The sequence below is a fragment of the Lepisma saccharinum genome, chromosome 8 (assembly GCF_977018435.1).
Source record: "Lepisma saccharinum chromosome 8, izLepSacc3.1, whole genome shotgun sequence".
NCBI classification, from domain to species: domain Eukaryota; kingdom Metazoa; phylum Arthropoda; class Insecta; order Zygentoma; family Lepismatidae; genus Lepisma; species Lepisma saccharinum.
In genome coordinates, this window is record NC_139236.1 from 43,933,190 (window position 1) to 43,961,099 (window position 27,910).

A 27,910-nucleotide genomic window follows, 5' to 3' on the forward strand; every position below is an offset into this window, starting at 1 on the left:
CAGGGTCCGCAAAAATAACGCGCGACACTTTCGCCGAGCCTAATTATCCTGGAAGTTATGCAAAATTCGAAGTTTCCATTAATTTTGTTCCAATATGTTGAAAAACTGTATTTTGTGATTAGATAACATATATTTTTATATTCTGATGTAATTTTTGAATATTTTAAATCATACCTCTGGTAAATTGATTCTTGTGGAATACTCAACCACTGATGTTAATCAATATTTTGGACAACTATTAATTGTTACAATTTTACAGTATCGATATGGTTATTGATGGCTCAGCCTAGTTATTTTTATTTTTATTTAAAAAAATCTATGAAATTACATTTACGAGTTATTTACTCATATTTGGTAGATCATTAACTGTACATTTGTGAATTGGTTTTCTGACGCTATTGTAAAACTTTAAGGGAATGGTGTATTTACGATTATCTTCCGAGGACGTTTAATTATTTTTTTTTTAAATTGTGCAGAGCCCGACAACCACCCTTAAGCACGCCACTTATTCAAGATTGACACTATTCGCATTCTTCACAGGAAGAATTTATATAATTCTCAAAATCATTAAAGCATCTAAAAATAATCATAGTGGAACTTATTTGCGGTAAATAAAAGAAACAACTAAAGATTTTGACACAAAACAGAATGATTCATATGTTTTATTATTTTACGTCGAATTTTCTTTTCGCTTTTGGCTAATCTCGACGAGAAGATTAGATGAAACCGATGAAGGGACTCTAACAATGACTCGAACCCGGAACTTCGGAGGCGAGATCGAAAGTTGTCCCCTTCATCCGCTCAGCCACGGAGTAGGGTTCAAATTCAGAATATAAAATGACTGGTCCTCGTTGTTCTTATGGCGAATGAAATCTGAAATTTGATTTATAAACAATCCACTTATTACACAAATAAAAAATTCCCACCTCAGTAAGGGACACTGAGAAGCTTATAATATAAAGTTTCAAAATGTTTATTCCTTTTTTAAAAAAAGGTGTGATTTCATTCCCACATTTAGCTGCAGATACAATAACGACCACAGGAATTTTGCATAACTTGCAGGATAATCTAGAGCCAGAGTCGGGGGGGGGGGGGATGTTATATCGGCAAAGGAACTGCAACTTTTTGTGTTCAAGAATATATTTCGCTTTTTGATTGTAACTTACCATATTCGTGATAGTAGGCTACTCTAGTTGGAAAATGCACTTCTCTTATTAAGAAATCATTAAAAATAAACATTACTATGCGTAATCTCAAATTCCGTGTTTCCGCCTAAAACGAAATATGAACCATCTGTTATTTCTGTAGTAGTCTTAAAATTCTTCAAACTGAGAGGAGGTGGTAGTGCAAATCTCGGATCGATACATTCAATCTTTCAGAAATGATAAGCAGACGGAAAGAGAAAAATCTGTGTAGTCATATGGTTGATTTTTATACCGACAGATGGAAGCACCATCCATACCCAGCAGGCATGAGCACTGTTGTCGTCAACCTTCTCTTCACTTTGGATTACCGTAATAATTACTTACAATGCAACAGGAACGGGATGTTTGATTTCCAGCGCCGTTTTGTCATTATATACTAACCACAAGATACAGTACGATAACCAGGCTTTCATATCTTACTGATAAACAAATCTTCTAATTTACTATTCAGGAAGATAAAATAATTGTTGCACAAAATCTTGTATCAATTGTATTTGCTTTCGAGTATGTACAGTATATTAGATATAACTTGAAAAATACCATTAAATAATCGAAATCAGTTTAACCTTTCGCTATCTAAGAAACAGTTCAAACCACAAATGTGAAATTTGGTGAAATGAAATATCGCACCAGTACTGCATTGATTCTACTGCAAGTTATGTGGATTGGCCTAATCTTTTACATGATCTAGATACCAATCTACTCACGGCTGTGGTAATAGGAGTAGTTCGGTATTCAGCAGCTCAAGAATAGTAAAATAGTTGTCGCTATTATTGGTAGGAGTATTATTAAGTTACTTAATAAAACAATTTTCTGATCAATTTTAATGTATTTAATATTATGCTAAATGAGGATTTTATTTTTAAATTTTGCAAATTATCTCAGAATGTCATAGTTTTTTCAATTTTTTTTATAAAATAATTGTTTTCACTTATGTAAAGCAAGAACAATAATTCATTTTCCGAACAATTTCTGAAGCAGTTGCTGAGGTTATGAAGAAAATCAGCTAACTGGAATTGAGAAATATATACTGGGTTATGAATTACTACGAAGCACCTGTTAGGCTATATTAATTATTAAACCATTCAAGACTCTTTAACGGCAACAGCAATGTAAAATAATAGTATTTATTTGAAATGTAGTAAATAATCTCTCCTTTTCTCTGTGTATGTTACGCTGTTGTGAGGATCTCTTCCTGCTATATTAATGGATTTCTTTTCCTTTCGTTTCAGAGCAACACTACGCTGCTGCCGACTCGAACAGCAATACTCCCGCAAAATCGTTCGTTCCTTGCAAAGTGTGTGGCGACAAAGCATCAGGGTACCATTACGGAGTCACGTCGTGTGAGGGGTGTAAGGTGAGTAACCATTCACATTTTTAGTCTAATAGTAGGTCGTACACTGATTTGCTGTACAGTCACAGGCACAAGTGAGTTAACAACAAAATTGAGCTTTATCCCTTGCGGTCATGCAAATCGCATTACACAACGAACTGGCGTGTTGTATACAATTCAAGGACCGCTGTTGCAATGGGTACAGACAGTAGTGGTATTTACGGTAGGGACAGCACAGGAAAGGAAGAGTTCCCCTCCAGCAGATTTGCTACACTTAAAACAAGCTCAACATGAGCATATGAGCTTTTTGCTCTAGTGTAAGTACCCTGTCTAATCCAAGATTTTTGTGAAAATGCCCTCAAATATTTTTCGGAAAGGAAGAGCTCTTCCGGAAAGGAAGAGTTTTTTCGGAAGGGGAGAGCTTCCTCTCAGATTAATTTGTCTACACTTACAAAAGGCACTTCTGAGAGACTTAAAACTAGGCCACCCACACCTATACACACCTACACCCACCCACACCCACCCACACCTACCCACACATATTTACTTCCGGTCTACTTCCGGTCTACTTCCGGTCTACTTCCGGTCCACTTCCGGTCTACTTCCGGTCCACTTCCGGTCTACTTCCGGTCCACTTCCGGTCTACTTCCGGTCCACTTCCGGTCTACTTCCGGTTCACTTCCGGTCTACTTCCGGTTTAAGTTCAATTGGACACCAGGCTCATCTTGCATATCTAGTACTAAGACAATGCAATATGCAGAGACCCTCTAGAATTGCTCCGTGACTCTCTCATTTCTTACATCATAAACATACGATTTTTCTCCTATGAGAATAACACTACAAATGGTGTCATCAGGTAATGCCTCATGGAATTCACAGATAATTTTAATGTTTGTCCTGTCATTAACCACAACTTGTTTTCTTTTTGAAGTGTTGATGACAAACATGGGTCTCTGTGCTTTGAATTCATCTGGTGTGTAATACATGTCAGTATTGCCTGTAGTAACACGTTTGAATGCCGAAAATGCTTCATATAATTTAAGAAAATCATCCTTGGAAATGTCTAAATTATAATTTTCTCTAGGGAATACCTCATTTCTGCCATTTTTAAGATATATGTTCTTGATGTTGCAGTTATCAAATCTACTTGAATTTTTTTCCTGATTATTGTGTCTTCCAGTCTGAAACAGAACCACCACAAAATCAGGCATGTCATATTGTATACTGGAGAATGAATTTGTAGCATCAAACTCATAATAAGTACCAGTTGCGGGCTTCTGTACACATTGATATGTATAAAATTGCAGAGGAATCTGTGGATTTTTTATTATATCTGCTTTGTGTTTAAGAGCATAACTGGCCTCATACTCAACAACAGGGATTCTTAGCTCCATAGTCTGAATAATGCATCTGCCTTCATCAGGTAAGGTATTAGGCAGAGCTTCCCCTGTAGAGTTTAATGTGCTGTACCTCATCAAAGCATTGTTATCATTGGCAGCTCTTCTAAATGTAATTCTTAAACCACCCTTCCACATAATATCTTTGTAATCTGAGAAGAATCCTGGCAACAGGCGCATTGGGAACAGCACTGTGTGGCTCTTAGATATAATTTTATCACCAGCCTCAAATCCACCTATTTTGTAGTAAGAAGCCTCGGTTTTGGATAATTTCAGTGTGGCCAAAGCTGTGGAGGTAATACCGGGATAATCCACTCTGTTTATAACAACACCATGTTTTCTGATCTCAATTTCAGAGAATAGATGCGGCACAAAATTGTCTACCAATCTTATATTTGAATTTGCCGGATAATCTGTTCCATCGAGCTTTACAACATCAAATTTGATGTATAGATCTGCTCTGTGGGGGTGTATAAAGCCATCCCCTACATCAAGATCAACCTCAATTTCTGTGTTGGGTTGATTTAAATTTGCAAATGTCCTCCTGTTTGGGGGGAATGATTGTAGCTCATAACTCTCAATATTTTCCATTGTATGTATTTTTATTTAAATGTTAATCTCTATGATAGCAGTTGTTGTGGCTCCAGCAAAATCAACTAATTCTTCTTTTTCATTAGTGACCATCAATTCAATGTAATCTATTCTATTATGACACACAGGAAAATATAATGTTGGGGATGGATTGTAGATGATTGGCTCCATAAATTCGGAATTAGGTTTGAATGTTGCAATGATGCCAGTTTGTTTGTGAGTGCCTATGCCATTTGATTTGGTGATCATACCCTCGGCCACATTACAGTGAATATTCAGAGTCTCTATGGCTAAGAATTTAGGTATATTCATAGCAGTGTGTTTGATGCCTGCTTCAAGTTTTGTGTTGTTCTCAAATCCTAACAGCTCTCCTATAGTACCCAGATCCACTGTTTCTGTAGCAGATACAATCTCTACTCTGTGAGTGACAGAATTTTGACTTAACACTACACCTCTGGGTAATTGAGTATTTAGAGTGGACAGATTATATTGCCCTGGAGTGATGACAATTTTTTGATCCCCTACAGCAATTTTGTTGTTGTGGTGTGTAATATTAGGGATCAAGTACATGCCGTAAAATGCTCTGAGAGCTATTGTTTTGGGATACACTATATCATCATGCAATTTGAGTTTCAATATTGAATTTTGGCTGGTGAGATGGAATACCCCCATGATGTTTTAAATACCACAAGGCCTTTTGAAAATTTTCAATTGATGGTTTATTTATTTGAGACATATATCTGAGAACAGATAAACACAAATGTCCACAATTAACATCTATGAAATTTTGAACACGGGCATTATTGTAATAAAGATTAGGTGAATTTAGATATTTTACTAAATTTTCAGGTGGAACACCTCCAAATGAATCAAACACAAATGCCTCATTGTTTAAATATTTAAGATAACAGATCCAGTGAGTGCCCTGATTTTTATACTCATCCAAATTAACAATGCCACACTCTCTGTTGAGTGGTTGTTCTGGTAAAGAATCAGACATGTACACACCTCTAAAATGTTTGATGCCCAATGGCTTGATTAAAGCTTCAATATCTTGGTTTGTAAGCGGCTCTTGTTTTTTTTAAACTTATTCATGGCTCTCTTAACACCCTTGCCTTTTTTCTCCATTGCCAGGTTATGGCGCCTCTGCTCATCTAATTCTGCCCTATTTTTCTTGGCATCTATTACTGTTTTTGCTATGGCGGCTGATCCCCCAGCCAAGCTCCCAACAGCCCCGAGAGCAGCTAAGATGGCAGGGATGGTAAATATAAATCCCCCTACATGTGATTTTTTTCTAGATTGCTGTAATTTTTTTAATTGGGGGGTACTAAGCAACAATTTCATACCATGTCCCTTTGCAAGACAAGAGCTTTTTTTCTTGCGCTGCTTTTTGGTCAAGAGGCTATCAATAGTTTTAAGAGATTTGAGACCTGCATAAGGTATTTGATACATAACACCCTTGGCCTTCATTGTAGGTTTATTATATACATATTCACAACCCCCACCCCAGTTTTTGTTTGGTGCTCATAGCTATGGTGTTTCCCAATGCTGCTATTTTTTCACTCAAAGAAGCATCTTTGCTTACAAATCTACCAAATGCAGCCTCTTCTAATTTCTTGTCTGCAACATGTCTCTTGTCAAGATCAGAATGTGTGTTGTATGCTATGTCATGGTCTCTGCAAGCAGCATCGAGGGGATTTACACCAGGATCCCCTCTGTTTAATCTATGATCCAGTTTTGTGCCTGGACCACAATACTGATAGCCTGGAATGTGTAGTTCAAATGGCAGCTTGTTTATAATGTCATTAACCAACCCCCGACCCTCAGAGACATTCCAAAATTTGGGGGGTAGAGTATTAATAATTTTTATGAGATATCCAATCCCCTTAGGGTCATTCACTATAAAATTAGATAATTTGGTGCTTATCATGTCCATAATTCCAACTTTTTCATTGTAAAAATTGTGGTTCCCAGCATTTTCCTCCCCAGCTATCACCAATAACCTATCTACAAGTTTCCTGACATCATCAACCCACACAAATTCTTTAGGCAGGGTGTTGTATTGTTTGATTCCACTGCCAGTCTTGATCTGTGACCATATGGGCTTGATTAAATTATTGTATTTTGCCCCACTGCTAGACTTGACTCTTTTTTGTGTGGGATCATTGTTCTGGTATAGAGCATCTGATTTTATTAATATTTCTTTGTAATAATCATAATCTTGATCTGTATAGCTGCCAGGCCTTTTCCGAGTCATCAGTTCCCACAACCCAGGTGTTCCGGGGTACTTAACAAAAGCACCTTTTTCTCCGAGACGAGATTCTGAATATACAATCAGATCATCTCCCATAAATGTTACTCTGAAATTGCCAATTCTATGTATGATGCTACCATCAAGCTCTGTGTCGGCATATAAGCCAAAGACCTCATCTTTGTTGTCTTTAGGTGTAGTTAAATATTTTTGTGCAAGAAGACCCAATTCAATAGGATCCTGAGTAGCTTCAATTCTTCGAGGAGCAACAGGACTAGGTGTATGAATACTGGAAAGTGGGGTGAATGGATAATCTAATATGTTCCTTGCAGCTACAGGCACAAGCTCTGTGATCAAATCTTGATTTTGCTCTGTAACAGTTTTGATATTCTTACCTAAATTATTAATAGCATCAATTACGGGCTGTTCTGTTTGTTTGTGTTTTTCATAAATTCCCCGGTTCTCTGATTTCCATCCCTTAAATCTTTTTACAAGATAATCTCTTAACTTAAGATCATCAATTATTGGCCTTTTCAGGGTTATTTATTTATATTTCAACGTCTAGAAAATCGTTGATTTTATTTCTGTATTTTCCAGTATTAGGTGTTCTTGTCATATCAATTGTAACAAACCCATAACTGTCTTGATTCCAGCACCTGCTGCAAAATTTAGAAAAATCATTGTAACTCAAGTCCCCACCTACATATTCATCATGTATGTGTTTGAGGTTGGTATGATCTTGATGAAACACACATATAAAATTGCTGTTGTCTCGGATCAGTTGCTTCGGTATTTTTGAAAAAGTCTGTGCCAGGTAGAAGCAATCAATGTTTTTGTGTCGGCCCTGTGTAAAGAAATTTCTAACCTTGTTTTGATTATCCAGTATAATGTCATCAAACACAACAACAGAATTATCGAGACATTCATCAAGTGGCTTAACATCTGGTTCAAAAGTAGCAATATCCAATCCATTATATAGCTTCATCAGCTGCTGATATTTTAATTGTTCCAAGCTTTTAGAGAAGACATATAAGTGCCTGTTTTTCCAGTCTAACCAGTTGGGTGCCAATAAAAAATTATCAACCATTAGTGTAGTTTTGCCACAAGCTGATGGCCCAACAATAAGACATCTAATATTTTCAGGCAGCAACTTGCCATTTCTCTTATTCTGTTGTTCAGGTTCTGGCAGCCTTTTTATAACATCCCAGGTGCTCATATTATTATTTTGTTTGCATCGATCCAGCTGTGTTCTGGAAGTCCTAGCCATTTGACAAATAACTTGTTGCCTTTTCTGCGGATGATTTTTTCTATGAGATATGTGTCAGGCTGTTTAGTTTTGCTGAGCTCTTGTTCATAGAACCTGCCTTTGAGAATTTCTCCTCGGTGATCCTTTATTATATATGTGTTAAGGGTCCCGGGTTTAACTTGAACCACTGTAAATAATTCAGTGCTCCAGTTTCTTGTAAAGCCTCTTTTGAATAAGTGCTTATATTTGCTGATTCTTACTTGATCACCCACCCTGTATTTGGCCTTTCTTGTTGTTGGCTGGTATCTAGGATAATAAACAGTGCTGATCAATTTTTGCTCATCAGATGAAGTTACTTCAGAGGGTTTCATGTTGATTGTGGAATGGATAGAATTGTTATATTTATGTAGAAGTTCTGGAAGAATATTAATCCATTTATAATTACCTTGGAGGGTAAATTGTTTATACATAAGATTTTTTAAGGTTCTGTTGAATCTCTCTACAATTGAGGCTTTGAGATCACTGTAACTCGAGTAATGTTGTATTGCCTGGCTTTTAATAAATTGTTGAAACACTGAATTATAAAATTATTTGCCATTATCTGTTTGCAAATAGCGCGGGGATCTTCCACTCTGATTGATAATTGTTCTGATGGCTTCTGTAACACATTTTCCAGTCTTGGATTTGAGTGGCACAGCCCAGGCAAATTTTGAAAATGTATCTATCACAGTGAGTAGATACTTGTAGCCCTTGTTGATTTTGTCTAAGTTTTTCAACTGTCCACTTGACAACTCAATCAAGTCGCTCTGCCATAAATCATCTATGCCTTTTGTGACTACTGGGAGTCTCTTATAATTATGTCTGGCTTGTCTGGGTAATTCATCAACAATAATTTTTCTAGACATAATATGTAAACAAGAATATTGCAACTATGGGGTGTTCAGCAGCTGATACTGCAGGATTTTCTAAATATAATTTGTCCCCTATTTGTATTTTAAATTCCAGAGAGCCATCATCTTCAGCATAGGCTGTTTCTAATGTATTGGGGTCTGTAAAATCCTCCAACTCTACACTGGTGATTTTCACTTTGTTATCAGCATTTGTTATTGATAAAGTAGGGTAGTGGTGTGCCTGTGGTTGAAGCCAATATTTGATCTTGATTGGTCTCAGTGTACCCCCAACAAAAAAACTGGTAATAAAATTGTGCAGGGGACAGCATATATATTTTGCCACCTGGTGTAAATGGTGAATCATATTCTTTGTTGGGGATGCTGTACAATTCAAGAATTACTGTATGTTTTGGATTCTCGATTATGCCTGTTATTTCTTTTTCTGCTGTAAGCAATCTGCTTGTTACAGATTCAAGGTGCTCATTGATGGTCCTAACAACATCATCATGGCCTGGCTTGATTTTTATGTCCACGACAAGTTTTTTGTATTGTTGCACAATTTCTTGAAGCTGGGTGGCAAAAACAGACAAAGCATTTGCTTGATTGGATTCCATGGTTCCTAGCTGTTGCTTGATATTAGCTACAATTTGTTGCAAATTTTTAACAACTGCTAATTTTGAATTTTGAGCAGTAAGATCATGGACCTGTCTTCTGATATCCTCAAACAGGGCATGCAGTTCATTAATATGTTGATTGGTTGGTAGAGTGGCCACTGTCTGAGTGAGTTGTTTGATCTCTGCTTGGATATTCTTGATATCTTCTGATTTCAATATGCGATTCACTGCCCTCTTAATATTTTTAAGTTCCTGTGATGTAGGAAGATTTGATACTGTATTTTGCAAAAATTCAAGTGCCAATTTCACATTGTTTAATTCAGAAGCATCAGCCACATTTTGCATAGCATTTTGGAGCAGGGCTATATCTGCCTGAGAGGGTGTGGATTGTTGTAAAATTTCAAGTTTTGTTTGGATATCATCGATCAAGTGATGAAAATGAGATAGTTCAGATTCAGTGTTGAGGTTTTCAAGCTTTGTGATCTGTTGCTGGACACTGACAAGTGTGTCTACAATACCAGGCAGGCGGGATTCTAGTACATTTGCCAAATCACTTTGCACTGCTGCTATTGTACCTTCAAGATGGGTTATGGAACTTTGAATTTTTCCAAAATCTTCATATGTTTCAAGTTGCAGCTTGATATTTGCAACACTCCGAGTTATTGCATTCAAAGCATCAGAAGATGGCAAGTTGTTCATAAAATTTTCAAGTGTCTCAATTTTTTCTTTAACCTCGGCTATGGCATTGTTCAGAGGGTCCAGATTAGGTATTTGGAGTGATTGAACCTGTTCTTTTAGAGTGGAAATCACTAGATCAAAATCTTCTTGTGATTTTATGCTTTTGACAATTGTTTGGAGCTGTGCCTGGACATTATTTATTTGCTCTTCCAATTGCTGTTTTAATTGCTCAGAATTGGTAGCCTGGGTCTTAAATTTGGCTTGAAGAGCTGCTACAGCTTCTTCTAAACTTTGAAAATTATCCAATGTGGCCAGGTCAGTATATTTCTGAAGCAATAATTTGAGTTCAGAATCAATTTTAAGAAGAGGGTCCATGCATTGTGATTGCAGATTTGTAATTTCTAATTGAAGACTGGCATTGAGTGTGGTTTGTAAAGCTTGTAAATCACTTCTTAATTTCTTGACTCTGACATCAAGCATCAAAATCTCATCACTGTGATCTTCATGCCTTGTATGGCCAAATATATCATTAGGCATTTTTGTTTTAGTGGTTATTTATTATAGAGTATCTGATTCTTAATTCTATAAAAAAGGGTATAAGCTTGTCATATGATCCCGGGACCTCAATATATAAGCAGTCACCAGCAGAAACAGTATATACAGTGCCAGAAATCATGTTTGAGTGCTTAATTCTGTAAATATTTCTCCCTACTGAAATCTTGACATCGCCCTCAGGGGTTGTAATAAATTGCAATTGCCCACCTACAGGTAATTGGTAATGATTTAAATTATTGTTAAATATGTACAATATTTTGCCTGTTTCATCATCAACATCTGTAAGTATGCTGTTCAGGTGAATAATTAACAAGCCACTCAGTTTAGATATCATATCAGAAGAGGGTTGTGGTGTTGGCAGCTCCATAATAGCCTGTTTTTTGAACCCAAATAAGTTCATAGGCATGTTTATTTATTTCAAATCATGCTCTGTGTTTGGGCATTGATTCCCATTTTTCAAATCACAATGCCCCCAAGGTAAAGTATGTATGCAACATGATAAAATGCATCTCTTGTCATCATGTGGGTCCAGAGCCACTTTTCTTACAATATTTGAAGTCAACAAGTGATCCACACTCTGAATTCTGCATTCTGATGTTTTGATTGAACTCTGGGATTTGAGGCAATTTTCATAATCTTCAAATTTAAGCTCTTTGTCAACAGTCACTCTGCCAATGCCCTTGGCTTTTTTGACAACAGCACTACATGTTTTAAAAGTGTACATCTTGGCACTTAACCCAGCAAATTTCACAATAACATCACCAAGCGTCTCATCTTTTAACTTGCCAGGCACCTTTTTGTTGTGGGGTTGAATATTCAGATGGCCAGGCAATTCACTGGTATCAAAATATTTAAACAATTCAGACTGTGCAATATCTTGATAAATATCTTCTGTTTGAATATCAAGAATAAAACTATCCGTGTCCATGTACATCAGTTTTACACGATCACCATAAAAAGGTTTCAACACATCATAATACAATGTTAACATATGTAATTTGGACCTTTCCAATATCACAGCCCCTACATAAATAGGTTTATCAAACTTAATCTTTGTTTTCTTCATGTTGAAAAGTGCCATGTGCTCATCATAAATTCTTCTGTAATTGAAGTTGGGTTTTGCAACCAATTTTTTGCTCAGGCTGGGGTCAGTAATTATTTTAACATTGGTATGTTTTCTGACATTTTCAATAGTTTTGCCATACACTGAATTCACCATCAATTTAAACAAGGTCTTATCAAATTGGCTTATTGCAGATGTTCGAAGCTCTGTGTTTGTATCAATATATGGTTTCAACCATCTTGAGTGCCTGAACCTCAAAACTTTGCCAAGTTTGGTCACTTGAACACCATGACTCATCAGGAACTGGAGGTTTTTGTAATATGTGACATATCCCTGTTTTGGCTCCAGTGTCATCATGAGCTTCTTCTGTTTAGAGCCAGGTGAGCACTGAACCTCAGGAATTGGGGGCAGGTCAGAAAATTTATTGTGCAAATAATCAGGAATTGCCAGATCAACCTCTAAGATGAGGCCATAATTACTGTCATCAAAATTCTTAAGATCTTCAATATTGAAATCTTCAACCCATTCAAGCCCTGCATATGGCAGTTTATCCATCATGGCATGACCATAGAGGCTGTTTGCATCTACGTACAGTATATAATTTGATGGCCGTGCTGGATCATAATCAGGCAGCATAATATGCTTGTTATTTGCTCTGGCATATCTCTGAGAACATTGCACCATCCCCCCTCTTATACCTTTCTCCATAAACAGATACGTATCTTGATCGTGGATCAGATCCAATTGCATGTTGGTGTTCAAAAACATTGCGGCCCATGCTAGGCCCGGGGCACTGAAAAAATACACTGGGTCCAGTTTATAATTTTGTATGGAAGATTTTCTGAATGCCTGTATTATATCAGCTATGAGGGTCACATCAAGTTTTAAATAAGCCTTGTGATAATCACGAAATGTCTTGCATTTTGAATCGTTCCACACCAATTGGGCATGGTGATAATCTTCATCACTGATTCCAGATCCTCTGATTTTGCTGTAAAACTCTTCTTGTGGTGGCAGGGAACACTCATCAAATTTAGAAAAATCTGTAACATAGTCATATGGATATACACCCTTCTGCCTAATTAATTTCAGGTCCTGATTTGGAAACGAAGCACGTGTGATTTTCAATTGATCATCAGATAATTGAGTGGCCACTGTAGGCAGGCTAGCAGATAAAAATCTGTAAGAATCAAGAAATCTTAATTGAATAGAAACACCATTAACTTTAATTATTTTGGTAATGGCAATATATTTTTCATCATTTTCAGCTAAAATATTTAAATTCTGCTTGTCAAACCCTTCGTACCTGATCAGATGATGGAAATCATAATTGGATGCTCCATGGCAAAATATGGGGATAAATCTTGGTCTCTTGATCTGAATATTGCAGCTTTTACACAGGGCCATTAAGAATTTACCATCTGTATGAGAATGGTGTTTCACCTTGATATTTGTATCTGAAAATTCAGAATCACATACCGGGCATTTTTCTGCATTGTTGAAATCTTCAATCTGTTCCTCTGTTAAAGGCAACATGGGCTTTGATTTTAATAAGATGTTAGATGCTATGTCACGGCACTCATTTTCTATTCTATGTGCAAATTCTTTGACGGCATTTGGTCCCATGTATAAGCACAGCTCACTAGCTACACCACCCTGTACAACCATATAATAAAAGCTGGAAGGTTCATGTAACTGGTATGGTGTAATTGAAGAATCTTCAGGATCTGGATTGCAGAATGCAAGACGTTTGAGGTTCGATTCAAAATCATAGACAATAAATACTGGGTGTTCCAACAAGGCTTCAAACTTTTTGAATTTGCAATTTTCACTTGGATTGGGCATCACCATATGAACAGGTTTATGGTTGCCACAGTATTTCAGATGCTCAATTAATTTGTTTTTGGCAATTTCTGCATTTTCTTCCCGAACCCCTTTCACCATTTTTTGACCATCAAATACAGTTAAACATCTTCTGCACAACTTAAATATTGTATGAGTTTTGTCTAGTTGTGTTCTCACTAAAGCTTGAAGATTATGTATCAGAGTATAATGATAAGTGCCATCCCCATCAATTAAGAGCAGATCAATCGGAACAGAAGATTCATCATCAAGTATACTGATTCTGAGAGGTGCTATCAAGCAATTGCCAGTGGAACAAATAAATACATTAATAGATAATTGCTTGCCATTGATGTGCCTGGCCCTTTTTTCAAATTTATCAATATTCTGAACAGACATTGGATATTCCAAACCCTCCATTGCATCGTCAAAAAGATGTTCATGTTGTTTGTAATAAGTTATTCTCTGAGGATTCCTTGAAACTGGAAACAAAACAGCTAATATACACCACAAAAAGCATTTCTGGTCGGCATTTTTTATATTAACCACGGCTCTTCTGTTTTTAATATTATCAGGTAATGGCAGATAAGTAGAACCTTGTAATGGGCTGAATTCAGAAATATGAACATATAACTTGTGTGATGAGCCGCATAGGCTCCATCCAGACTCTTTTGCCGCAAATTCAGAGTGTTTAATATTCAATTGTTCCATCAACCTGCTTATTATTTTGTCTGAATTTGCATTTGAATATACCGGTACAGTTTCTGTTATGTGGGGCTGTGTAAATTTTGCGCCATTTGGCTTCTTATATTGTACAAACAATTTAAGGAACAGCTTATAAGAGCCATTTTGTGCATTAAGAATTGCCTGCAGATCAGGATTTATATTGTTCAAAAAATTCTCAATGCCACATCTTGGCTCTGATACAAAACGGTGATCCCTTAATTGGCCGTTAAAACTGCTACGGATAGGTGGTGCATGGCGTGGCTGCTTTGCAGGTCCAGCATTAACAGGTGCTTCGTGCTTTCTTTTCAGACCAGATGTAGATGGTTGAGGGGGCAATGCAGAGCAAGTATCTTTATGTGTATATGTGAAGTATTGCATGCTGTATTTTCTATTGCATTTGGGGCAAATTATTGTGGGAGTTCTGCATTTGTCTGGGTTACAAATCTTTTGGTGTCTGGCCCAATTAGAGCTAAATATATTTTTATTGCACTGATTGCAATATTTTTGATTCGGCATTTTTGTTGTTGTTTATTATATACAATTTCCTGGGTTTCAATTCAAAACTTTATACTGGATAAAAATATCAGTTGGGTTCAACACTGTGCTTTGTGTGTGTGTGTATGTGTGTATGTGTGTATACACTTAATATTTTTGGCTTTGGTATTTATATACAATTTCTTGGGATTCAAATCAAAACTCTATGCTGGATAAAAATATCAGTTGGGTTCAACACTGTGCTTTGTGTGTGTGTGTATGTGTGTATGTGTGTATACACTTAATATTTTTGGCTTTGGTATTTATATACAATTTCTTGGGATTCAAATCAAAACTCTATGCTGGATGAAAAAAGCAGAAATAGGCCACAACTTGGCCACAAGTGGACCGGAAGTGGACCGGAAGTGGACCGGAAGTGGACCGGAAGTGGACCGGAAGTGGACCGGAAGTGGACCGGAAGTGGACCGGAAGTAAATATGTGTGGGTGGGTGTGGGTGGGTGTAGGTGTGTATGGGTATGGGTGGCCTAGTTTTAAGTCTCTCAGAAGTGCCTTTTGTAAGTGTAGACAAATTAATCTGAGAGGAAGCTCTTCCCTTCCGAAAAAACTCTTCCTTTCCGGAAAAGCTCTTCCTTTCCGAAAAATATTTGAGGGCATTTTCACAAAAATCTTGGATTAAACAGGGTACTTACACTAGAGCAAAAAGCTCATATGCTCATGTTAAGCTTGTTTTAAGTGTAGCAAATCTGCTGGAGGGGAACTCTTCCTTTCCTGTGCTGTCCCTACCGTAAATACTACTACTACAGACAATGATAATGGACTCTGCAGCTTTCCTTTATAATGTTGCGTCACCAAGTGTGCTGAATGCGTTGAGCTCCCTTTCAACTGTCATGCTATGGACGGTTCTTACTTCGAGTCCCGCCCCGGCTATCAGTTGTACCCACCTCAATAGTCTCTCGTCACGTAAGGACCTTTTTAAGGGCTGCAAAATTAAATATCTGTGCTTTAAAAGTAACGACTAGTAGCTTTTAAAAAGGTCTGCATTATAAAGCTTAACACCCACTGAGACATGGAGAAACACTGCAACAGACGCGTTTACGGCGTCGCTGTGGGGGAGTTTACACTTAATCCGGAATTTTTTTCAACTTTTGTGCCATTGTGCATACATCAAGAACGTGGAATAATAAAGGTAAAGTTCCCCCCCTGAAATCTGCCTCCGATTTCGCTGACGTAATTAGGGATCTACGGCTATGTTCGCTTAGGTCTCAGGTTTTACTCTCGTTTGAGATACTCGTATCTCGTATGAGATCCTCTCGTTTGTGGTGGACATAGGTTAGGGCACAATGGAGCCTTACATATTCCCAGCCATGCACATGCATCATTTATTCAATTATGGTTACCTACGCCTTACAGTAGGTAGACCAGTTATAAACGGCGCCCGAACAGGGATTTGCTTCCTTCTAAGTTCCTTACATGGCCACAAGTTGGCAAGATGTAAGAAGCCTCTGTACATTTATCATGGGCTCGTTAAGTTTTGGGTCCGAGATCATGTTGCTCTAAGACCAATTCGAGATTTTTGTTTCTTTTCGATTTATGTGCTCTTGTCTCTCGTCAGAAGAAACCAATCACGGTCGTTGATCTTGTTTTCTCCAGTAATGAGAGATCGGATTTTTGCTCAGGAAGCAAAAGTGATTGTTATGGAATCCAAATTTTCACAATGAATGAAACATTATCATCTTGTTTTGTTTATGATGTCGCGCATTCTTGAACTGCTTGGTTAAGAGCGACGCCCAACGGAGACATTTAGGAAAAAGATATAAGAGCTTAGTGAAAATGACGAAATTAACTGATAATTTGACGCTAATAATTACAACTGTGCGTAGAATTCATATTAGAAAGCCCAGTGGTGAACTAACTGAAGCACACAGATTCCTTTCAGTGATGGACAATTAGCTTCATCACCATGTTTCTTTGTCCTATTTTAGCCAATGAGAAATTAAAGAATTGGAACAAAGCCAAACAAGCAGCTCACAACCTCTGTTCAGTGGAATGCAAATTATCTACGACTATTTTCATTATTTCTCTCTCGCATCCTACGTGATTTTAAGGAATTATTTTTACATATTCAGATAGCCTACATAGGTTGTCAATATCTTGTTTCGTTTTGTTTTGTTTCAGTTCTTGAACCTCTCATTGCGTAAAACAAAGACATTAAACAGAGTGATTGACAAGAAACGGGACGCGCGCAGGTTCGAGTCTCCTAGGGAAAGAGTAACAACTTTTCTCCTGAGATTTCGTCCTGTGTATGGGACCGGTGGCCACCCACTATCATGAGGAAATTGGGGAGCTACGAATGAGTATCGTAACTCTGTCATGGAAACCTACAACGACGACTTGGGGTTCGTCGTGCTGACCACACGTCACCCCGCAACTGGTTGGATGATCTACCAACTTCGCCGGTGGGAGTGGGTCATTATTATTTTATTTATTATTTGTTGCTTAATATTTATGCATCCCACTCTACAGGGATGCGGTTCAGGCACGTACTAGAAGTCTTACTGTTAGATAAGATTGTCATACTGTAGGCATACCTTCGCCTGTTTAAGCTCGTTGATAAGGATTTTTTAAAATCTGAACATCGACATGGTTGTCTAAAAATAAAGGCATTCTTCCTCTCTTTACAAAAAAGAAAAAACTCTTCTAGACGGACCTGTATCATCTGAACCTTTTGTTTTCCTTTCGCAAGAAAGAACAGTTAGTAATTCGCGAGATAGAATGTAATTTCCGGTTCGTTCTTTTCTTCTCACGCGCGATAAGACTGACACACTGCGACTGTCACAGGCACAACACTTCCAGATCCAGAACTCACCGCGGAGAAGGACAGATGGGTTAGTAGGATCGGCGCTCAGGTGAACTCGAGCCGTGACTATTTTATGTAACATGCAGCAGCTAGCATGACGTCGCGCTTACTATCGAAGGCACCAGATGTCTCTACCTGTCGATCTTCCTTTTCTTTCCCCTTGCCCTTTTATTACGGAATGTTGTTCGAGGCAGTGTTGCCAAATTCAAGCAATTATAGTTTTGTTTGTGTAAAGACTGACATACCTTAAAAACTCAGAACGCAGTATCAGTCTTCTATATTTGACAAATAGTTTTGTTATTGTTTAACAACTGATTTGTTACACTCATATATCTATTTCTCTGAAACTTGAATCTTCGGTTGCCTAAGAATGGGCGTTCGGAGGGAGGCAAGATGTGCTATTGTCCACCCCCTCCTTCCTGGATACGAGTTAGGTTTTTAAGTCCACTTTATGCGCAGAATGGTTAATCGGGACTGAACCTACAGTTTAAAGTGGGGTCCGAACCACATGTGCCTCCACAGAGTCTCGAACTCGGGATCCCTTGATTACAAGGGGATGACATTACCATTACACAATCTGCAAGCTCACTCTATGCACAAAAACGATACAGTTAATTGCACAAAACACTGAAATCCATGAATTAACATTATATTCGAACATTAAAATTATTGTTTGAATACGAGAGAGTGTGTGTTTTTGGTTGCTGTTTGCCTGTACGTGTAGGTTGGACTTTTATAATGCATGCAGCTTTTCTTTGTAATTCTTTTATATATTTTAAAAAATATTTCCCCTTGTATGATGACTAAATGTAGTCTTCTAATTTTCGTATACAGAAATGTAAACATAGTTAAATGGAAGAACTTAACTTTGCATTGAAAAACAAGATGAAATATATAAATCAAAACCTTTTTGAAATTATTAAAAATATATTGAGAGATCCACGATATTTAAAATTATAGATAATACTTTTGAAAAATACCTTGTATTCGATTAAATTATTTCGGCCATTTCACAAATTTCATTTGATAATGTTAGTGTGTGTTGTTAACTTAAAATAATTTATTTCATATGTCACTAGCGGTCGAAATTGAGTGATTTATTGCTTCTTATTTTAATAGTGAAGTAGTTAAATTTGAATATTCCAATACTTTCAGAATTAAACCAAAATGTTATTATTAACTATTACTCCAAGTGGATCGTTTGTTAGAGAATAATCTATAAAAATAAGATTGTGTTTTTTTTTACTGTGGTTATATGTTATATTATTGTTTTGACATGCTAACAAAAGTTTACATCTAAATTATAAATACGAGTATATTGTATGGCCTACCAACATACTATAATTTGTAATGGACTATATAAACACCATTGTTCCTCAGGGGTGTTTTCAGTGTCGCAAATTGTAATAATAATATTAATAATTTATTATAATTATATTGGTGCTAAATTTACCATTGCTCCACCTTGGCCCAGAGTGAACATTCTGGAAAATATGGATATCACTGTTTAAAAAAGGTGGCAACATTGTATGTTGTTGAAGGAGTGCATGTAGGGGAGGGGGGCAGCAATAGTGAATGCGTAACGGTACACGAGTTACTCCAACACACCTCTCGGGTGAATGACCATGAGACTTCCGCGTCGGCAGCGTTGCGTTTCGTGTTGTGACTTTCGTTTGCCGTGGATTCGCAGCGCCATCTGATAGAAGCGTAGAAAACGTTACGTTTCTTCGTCTCTCGCTGGTCTCGCTCGCGGCGCGGACGCTGAAAGACAACGGGATCCTCCATGGCGCTCGTGCGTGCAACGACGGCCAAGCGTCTCGGGCAGGGAAACGATAAGAACGAAATTAATGGCTGTGCACCAATCGTTATTAACCTCATCAAACAAAAAGAAAAGTGCCGATAGCCATTAAATTCCAGGTAGGATCAGTCGTTTAGTCGTAAAATAAACAGTAACCGGGACACTTTACGAACTGAATCGCCAACTGGGGGAGGGGGGGGGGTTCCCAAACTTTTTCGTTTCACGGCGAGTGTTTCAAGATCTTTCCAAGTCAGAATGTAGACCTATGTAACACTTGCAGCGATCAGTTATTGTGGTTAGGTTGCTTGCTTTACACCCGCTTTAGACGAAAACCTTTTCCTTAGCATTTTTCCTAACATTTATGACATGACCAAAATGCTACCGTGTAAAGCGTGAAATCTTACGGCATTTCAGTTACCATGGCATATTTCATGGCATTTCTCAAGGATAGGATCCGTCCTATTTCCGTAGCATTTTTCGTAGCATAACTAACCAACCAGAAGCGACCTCTGGATCATGAGCGCAGTTGTAATGGCGGCCGCGTGAGATGTAAACAACGTATCACTTCACATTTTTAAAACGCGATAATTATTCAACCGAGAGGAATTTCGCTTCGTAATAAATGGTTTTAGGTAAAGAAGCATGGCACTGATTAAATATATACTTTACAACGTTTACGCACGTATGGAATAATATTTTAGTTTTTTCAATTGTAAACACTGCGCACTCGCCATACTATATGGTGTATCGACGTGCCTTTCATGCTGTATATGTTATACATTGTAATCGCAATAGCTGGCCGAAAAGTTACATGAAATGCTTGCGTGTAAAGTACTACCTGCTATAAGATTTTTGGAAGCTTTTACATATCATTTATGCTAGCAAAAATGCTAAAGGAATTGCTTTCGTCTAAAGCCGGCCTTACATTAAAAAATAAACACATATTTCAAATTCAGAAACATTTTATGTGTAAAATGTACCAAATAAGCACATATTTGCAACAATCATATCACTGACTAAGAAGTAAGTGTCATTTCATTGAAAATATTGGAACATTTCGCGGCGCCCCTGCAAGCCAGCCACGACTCCCCAGGGAACCTTCATTCTAGAGCAAAACTGTTGCAATCATTTGAAAACCCTCTATGTGTATGTGTGTGAGCTTCTAGATATTTGTGCTCTATCTCAATTAGTGTAAATTTGTGTATTCTCTCTCTCTCTCTCTCTCCATACTTTATCCTTTGAAAGTATCCCCAATGATTATTAACGTGATCATTTGTGCTAAACTTTCTCCTATTCTTTGCCAGTCTAGAAAAGGGTATTACCAAGGGAAGTCAATGAAAGATTCTACCTTGGGTTGCTCCAACATTTTTTCTTCTTTTTTCTTTTTGTTGCGATAGAACGATATCATTACTTTCCGTGGCATTTTTTGGAAAGGACATACTCCTGTACTCCTCGTGCTAATCCCACCACTGTCAAATTGTATTGATGGTTAGTTCAAAAGTGTATAGGATTGAGGGTATGAAATATTTTATGAATAGATGATGACAGATTCATTACACTTTGTTGTTTCAGTATTATTTTTCACCCACTATACTTGCCAGTGTTGTGAGCGTACTAATCCTCAGTTCTCTTCCGCAGGGCTTCTTCCGCCGGAGCATACAGAAGCAGATCGAGTATCGATGTCTCAGGGACGGGAAGTGCTTGGTGATTCGGCTCAACAGGAACAGATGTCAGTATTGTCGCTTCAAAAAATGCCTCGCTGTCGGAATGTCGCGGGACTGTGAGTACAACATGATTTTAGTAATTTCATTCATGTAGAAACACACAAAACATAGTATTTATGATATTTCCTAAGCGAATCGTGTTTGAAGTATATCTGGTTAACGGTACAAGTTTTTCTGTGTGCATGTGTCTATCTCCTTTTGATAAAAGTAAATACTATTACGTACGGTTAAATTGTATTTATTCCCTATAACCTTACTTCTTATGGGATCCATGCAGTGACGCAGGAAAGAGGGCCGTGTTTATATGGAAATAATAGGAGGGGTTCATCTTTCACTAGTCCGGGATAGTAAAATTTAAATTCCTGTAATATTATTAATAACTACTGATTATGGATGATATTCACCAATGGTAAACTGCTTAATAATTACATTATTATGTGGCGCCAACTTTCATGGGCCCGAAGAGAGCTGAAGCGTGTACTTTTTTTCCCAGTCCGAATTAATAATTATTTTGTAAGTGTTACTCCGAATAATGTGTACTACATATTATATAAATAAATAATAATCCGTGGCTCGACAGCCCTAGAAGGGCCTTGGCCTATCTCCCGACTGCCAGTTTCCCTCCCACAATCCTACCTAGAGGTGTGGAGATCTTCATTCAACCAATAATGTGATGTGGGGGCAGCACGTCGAACCCTCAGCCGTTATATATTTCCCAGACCGGATTATGCTACTCACTCGTAGTTCTCCAATGTCCTCACGATGCCACCGGCCCTATACACAGGCCGAGAACCCAGAGACTGAACCCAGGCGGATTCCAACCCATGCCGTCCCGCAGTCGGAGTCCAAAGCACAGCGCCTTAGACCGCACGGCCACGGAGGAGGACCTAGACAAATAGTACCTACCCTTGATTCATGCGTAGATCTGCCAACATGGCACTCGGTTGCCATGACAAACGGTGCTGCCATCTGTTATCGAAAAGTTACTGCAAAATTGCCTTTAGTTCCCCCTTAACGTTTTCTCTTTTGCTTGTAGACTTATATTCTGGTAAAACACTGCTGGAATATTGTTTGATGTTTCCGAAAAGTAGTTGTAATACTGAGACATAACTGAAATATTCTAAAATATTCTAATCTTTCTTTTAATCAGAAATGCAAACTATGAATCATGAAATATAACCTATATATTTTTATTGAGTTTTTCTTTGTTTCCTCATTTCAAAATTTGTAGGGTGTAAATATCATAAACAATGTATAAGAGCATATCGCAAGACGCACATGAAATGTCGGTGCTTGGTAATGTGTGTGGGCGCCAAACCCCAATCCTGCCTAAGGCACCAAAATATCTACCTTCGTGGCTTTCTGTACGTGTCAAAAACTATCGCCACAACGTTTTCAGAAAGCATGCAACAAGCATTGGTATTTAGTATGTGTGTGAAAGAGATGCAGTTTCCATGTATTCCAGTAATTCTTCTTAACATCCTTTCCTTCCAGCGGTGCGGTACGGTCGAGTCCCCAAAAGATCGCGGGAACGAACCGAAGAACCCCGCGTGACGCAGTCAGAGGCTGACCAATCGGCGAGGGAAATCGAAAACAAACAGCTCGCTATATATGACATAATCCTCACAATTTCTCAAGCTCACCACGCCAACTGCGGCTACACGGAAGAAAAGACGAGGAACCTCGCTAGGAAACCGATGGTTGTGGTGAGTAAAATTGTTTTCTCTTCTTCTCGTGTACTTTGATGGAAAGTGAACATCATGAGCAATGGCGTACACAGTATTTTTTCGGGAGGGGCTGGAATTGTAAAGCGAGAGGGCATACGCAATAAGTTATTTCGTATATTGAAAATTTTTACCCTCTGAAATAGCAACTTGGAGTTATTTTAAAGGGGGTTTGAAATTAGGGTAACAGTTCGTTATATCGGAGACACTTTTCTTCAAATTTACAAGAGAAACTACTTACGGAAATCAGTTTCTGTAGCATTGTCGAAGTTCTTCGAGGTATTTTCTTTCATCTTTCAATCTATTTCAGCCGGAAATCAATTCCCGTTGCTTCAATTTAAGCGAAAACGTAACCACGCCGTTTTTTTTAACTATTTTTGCCTAACCTAACTGAACCTAACCTAGCCTTCTGTGAACGGTCCGTGGGGCTATCCGGGAATGGTTTTTGGGGCTATTCGTGGATGGTTATACGATCCCAAATGGTTTGCGTGAATGGTTTGTGGGGCTCGCACCATGACGTGCGTTCCGTAACACTTCGAGAAATGGCTTATTTTAGTGTAAAAAATGTTTCTAATCGTGTGAAAACCTTAACGGCACCTTCAAATATGTTCCGCAATACACAATTGGTAAGTACGAACCATACGAAACACAAAATATCCGATTTGAAAGTGTCTCCGATATAACGAACTGATACCGAAATTAGCACTCTGGTTTTTCCCGAATTCTTCCCTGCTTTTATTTGAAAAATTGGTTTTCTCAAAATTTCGGAGGGGGTTGTAGCTCCATCAGACCTCCCCCTCCTCTGCGTACGCCAGTGTTCATGAGTATGGTAATTCTTTATTTTTGATTCTGGCAAACGAGAAAATTTAAACAGGGACGGCTCAAGATAAAATTTGCACCCATGCAAGATTATTTTTTGGTGCCTCTACTGTCCACCCTGTCACCCCTCGCAACTTTCTATCCTTGTCCTCCTATATATAAAAAAAAACATGACCATATTATATATTTACAATAGGCTTACTTGTTAAATACTTCAAGCGTTACTGTTAAAGAAAACTCTTATTGTAGATATGTGTTTACTTAACACCTACATAATTGTGAAAAGATTCTCTCGAGCTATCGACCAGATGAGTCGATCACAACTCCCCTGGTCGATAGCCCGAGAGAATCGTTTCGTCATTCGTCGCCAGGAAAGCTTCAAGGCTTACTTCACCTACATAATTACATCAAAATAACAGTAAGCTTAAACTGCTACATGATTTTGCATGCCATACAGTAGTAACTTCAATTAATTCTCGGTTACACAAATCCATCTCTTAAAACAAATAGCCCCGCTTATGTAATCACAGGGTGGCACATCTCCAGCGGACTACGCAAGTCTGTCTAGCGAGCCTAGTGGGCGTGTAGAGCCTGAGCAGGGGGCTTAGGTTCTGGGTTGAGATTACGTCAGCGGCTCGCTTCGTTGATTGGCTGCTTTGAGAGTTGTGACTCGTTCCGAAGCTTCAAATGCATGATACCCAAAGATGGTATGGAAATAACCTCCCTCTAACAATTTTTCGCAGGTTAGTGTATCCCGTAACGTTTGGGACTCGCGTCTGTAGATGTATTTCGAGAGTGAGCATGTGAAATGGCAAATGTAAACTCTGCACCTTAAATTAAATATTTTAAGTGCATATACCGTTTAATTGAATTGAAGTAGGATTTTTGAATACATTGGAATCACACAAATCCTTTTTATTGCTAATATATTTGTGTGTGTCTGTGGGTAGGTGGTGAGAGGCGATAATACGTAACGTTGAAGTAGAGAAAACATCTGCTTGTACCCTTAAACTTTAGGAAAGTTAACCTTGAAAACCGGGAATTATACTTGAATTTTATCATGGTCCTAGAGCGGCCACCCTGAATCAGAAATAAGGTTTTGGCGCCAATCAAGGGGAACTCCCCGGTTTGGCGCCCTGGGCAGTTACAGGGGTTGACTGGCCTTTAAGCTGCCCCTTAGAGAGGAGGGGTCGAATCGATCCCTCGACCCCATTGGAAATTGACATCCTTACGCAAACCTTAGCCTATTGTCATTATAGTCGATAACTGAAATACAGTTCAGTTAATTATTATTCCACAGAATTGTAAAAGTAATAATATGTTAGATGGAAAAAAATAATGTTTTCTTACACTACCATTTAATCTAAATACTAAATGGATAATTCCAAAAATAAGATTGTGATATGAGATGTTAAAAAACGTAAACTTTATGACTAAAATTTCCTTCCTACCTTTAGATTTGTCTTAAACGAGGGGTGTATAACAAAATAAAATAACTATGCATTTCGGTATATTAAATGTAAGAAATATAAAAAAGAAAAACAGTTGCGTCAGAATTTTATTTGTGTAGCGTCTCGAGTAGAAGTCTCTCCCAAGGTTATAATAATAACAATAACTATAATTTGTCAGTAAAACAATATTTTATTATTAGTTTAGAATTATAATAATCATAATTATCATTGTACTATTCATTGTTATGCCACCGTCTGACCACCCGTACAAAGATTTCTGGCAACTTCCATGTATATACAACAGGCACTGTGTATAGAAATATACTAAAATAATTATTGAAGTTATTGAAGCGAATATTGAAGAGGTTTTCTCAGGCAATCAGCCAGATGATTTCTGGATAGAAATATACTAGTTGTGGTGTTGTAGATATTTTACGTAAAGCTTTGATTAGTCCCATTCTCTGTGAGGACGAAGTCAAATACACTTGGTTTCTGAGAAATCATATTGGTCATTCGAATGGAAGCTGTACAAGAATCTTGCACGTTGGCATATTTTACCCCATAATATGATTGCCCCCTCAAAAAACACTCCTTCAGTTTGAAGTTATTGTCAGCGGCGGCGCCAGGATTATTCATCTAGGGGTTCTGAAGGGGTGCCGAAAGAAATTTAGGGGGTGAGATTCTGAAAATAAGGAAAACACGAAACACGCTTGCAACCTTTTAAAACTGGGGAGCAAAGTGCCAAAATGGAGGGGGGGGAATGATAGTTTACTTTCCTTTGGTAGATAAGGTTTAGCATACTGCGGGGGCAAAAATAGCAAAAAGCGTTGCCCCTGCAACTGCATCCCTAATCGCCGCACTGATTAACATAAATTACTGACTGAAATTAAAATGTATGTGTGAAATATATAACTTTAGATTGACATTCATTTTCCAGCGATGCTGCCTCCCTCCCCTGGACGTCCATGATGATATGTATTAAGTCTTCTACTCCCAAGAAATTGGCCATACAGTGTAAACATTCAGATACACGTTGCAGTCTTCTTGAACTATGTAGTGAAATACAAAATAAAATCATCCTGCCCTTAAAAACACAATTTTTGAACCTTTTCAATGTAACCAATGGAGGTACAAAATACATAGTACATTATACCTTCCGTCTGCCACAAGACAAAACGCGAAGAGCACAGCAACTGTGTCATCTTTAGAATCCCTTCTGCCGCACTATCCCCAACAACAAACTGTAAAATATCTTCGTGAACATTGGGCCTCTTCATAACAGTTTTTGAAAAAGCTTGAAATGGTACGTTTACTAGACATGTTACGTGGAACAAATACATAGAACGTATTAAGAAGAAAACTACCCTTCATGTTACAACTCGCATTAAATAATTTCCCGAGCACGACCTGGTGATACCTTAAAAGCAGCTCAAATTTTTGCTCCAGTGTAAGGAAGAACAAGTAGTAGAACAACCGTTTATGAACAATGCAAAAAAGAAAAAATACATAACTTACATTAAGCTATAGGCAATTATCAAAAACCACGAACAAACCACTTGAAGAAACAAGAGAATAAAAAATTCATAACAACAATGCTGACGAAAAAAAAACGGCCGCTGATCTTTACAGAGGCTGCTGCCCGTACAGAAAAGTATAGACACCTCTTTCACTGGTTGCCTGTTGCATACAATAATAACGGTCTTACTTCAGTACCTATCATTCGGCGCTCAATATGACGACATGACATAATATTACATATTAATGTTAGTGTTCTCAGTTGAACGTAGGGGTTGCGGAAGAAAATTAAGGGACATGCAAGCACCTCCTCGTGACCCCCTGATGCCGCCCCTGGTTATTGTGCTCCTGAAACTCCTTACAATAATTAACACAAATTACTCTGAATTAAATTAAATTATATGGGTGAAATCTGAAATACAATTTTGGGTTGACATTCATTTTTCCTTCGATTCTCTGGCATACCATGCCATTGCTTGACCACTAAGCTACTGAATCACCCCCGGTTTCACTTGATTTTTTTTTCTTCTCCTGTTTTACCTGTGTGTAATTGCTTACAGTGTGATTCATGCATCCTGCTGATCCATTAATCGGTTTTCAAATTGGATTTCAGTTGCAGCCCGCTGCCAGTCCAGAGGGCCCGGAGGTGGCGACATCCACAGCGGAATCATTGGAGCAGCAGAGGGTTTCCATGTGGCAGCAGTTTGCGGGACACATCACACCCAGCGTTCATAGGGTGGTGGAATTTGCAAAAAGGGTACCAGGTGAGATGATCTCATGAAATTAGTTCCATTTTCACCCCTTAATATTTTGAGACTGAAAGCCCCTGTTCTAATAACCCCTTCTTTAATTTTTGTACGACATCCATGTAATCACATTCTCTTCTAATTTAATTGCAAATTTATGTGTGTGTGTGTGTACATATAATCAAATATGACAGTGTCCAGGGGGTACTGGGTTTGAATCCCAGCATGGATGTTTTTTGTGACCGTGAGTTGGAAAAGCCAGAAGAAATTTAAGAAAAGTTCCATATGTTGGAAGAACCTTATAGCTTTTTAAACATCAGCTTCCTTGCATATTTTACATAACATCATTTGTTTATTTTCATCCACAAAACTCTTGCCCAGTGTAAATT

At 38.0% G+C, this 27,910-nt stretch overlaps 1 protein-coding gene across 3 annotated transcripts in view; it reads left to right on the top strand.

Moving 5' to 3' along the window:
• The window catches only part of Eip78C (Ecdysone-induced protein 78C), a 398,272-nt gene that overhangs the window by 347,068 nt on the left and 23,294 nt on the right, over positions 1-27,910 (top strand). For 2 of the 3 annotated variants that reach the window (XM_083126570.1, XM_083126568.1), the window contains 4 exons: positions 2,438-2,562; positions 21,181-21,322; positions 22,761-22,972; positions 27,389-27,539. In XM_083126570.1, coding sequence (XP_082982696.1) covers positions 2,438-2,562; positions 21,181-21,322; positions 22,761-22,972; positions 27,389-27,539 — 630 coding nt within the window. The remainder of the gene's footprint in view (positions 1-2,437; positions 2,563-21,180; positions 21,323-22,760; positions 22,973-27,388; positions 27,540-27,910) is intronic. The other variant, XM_083126569.1, reaches the window with a different exon arrangement.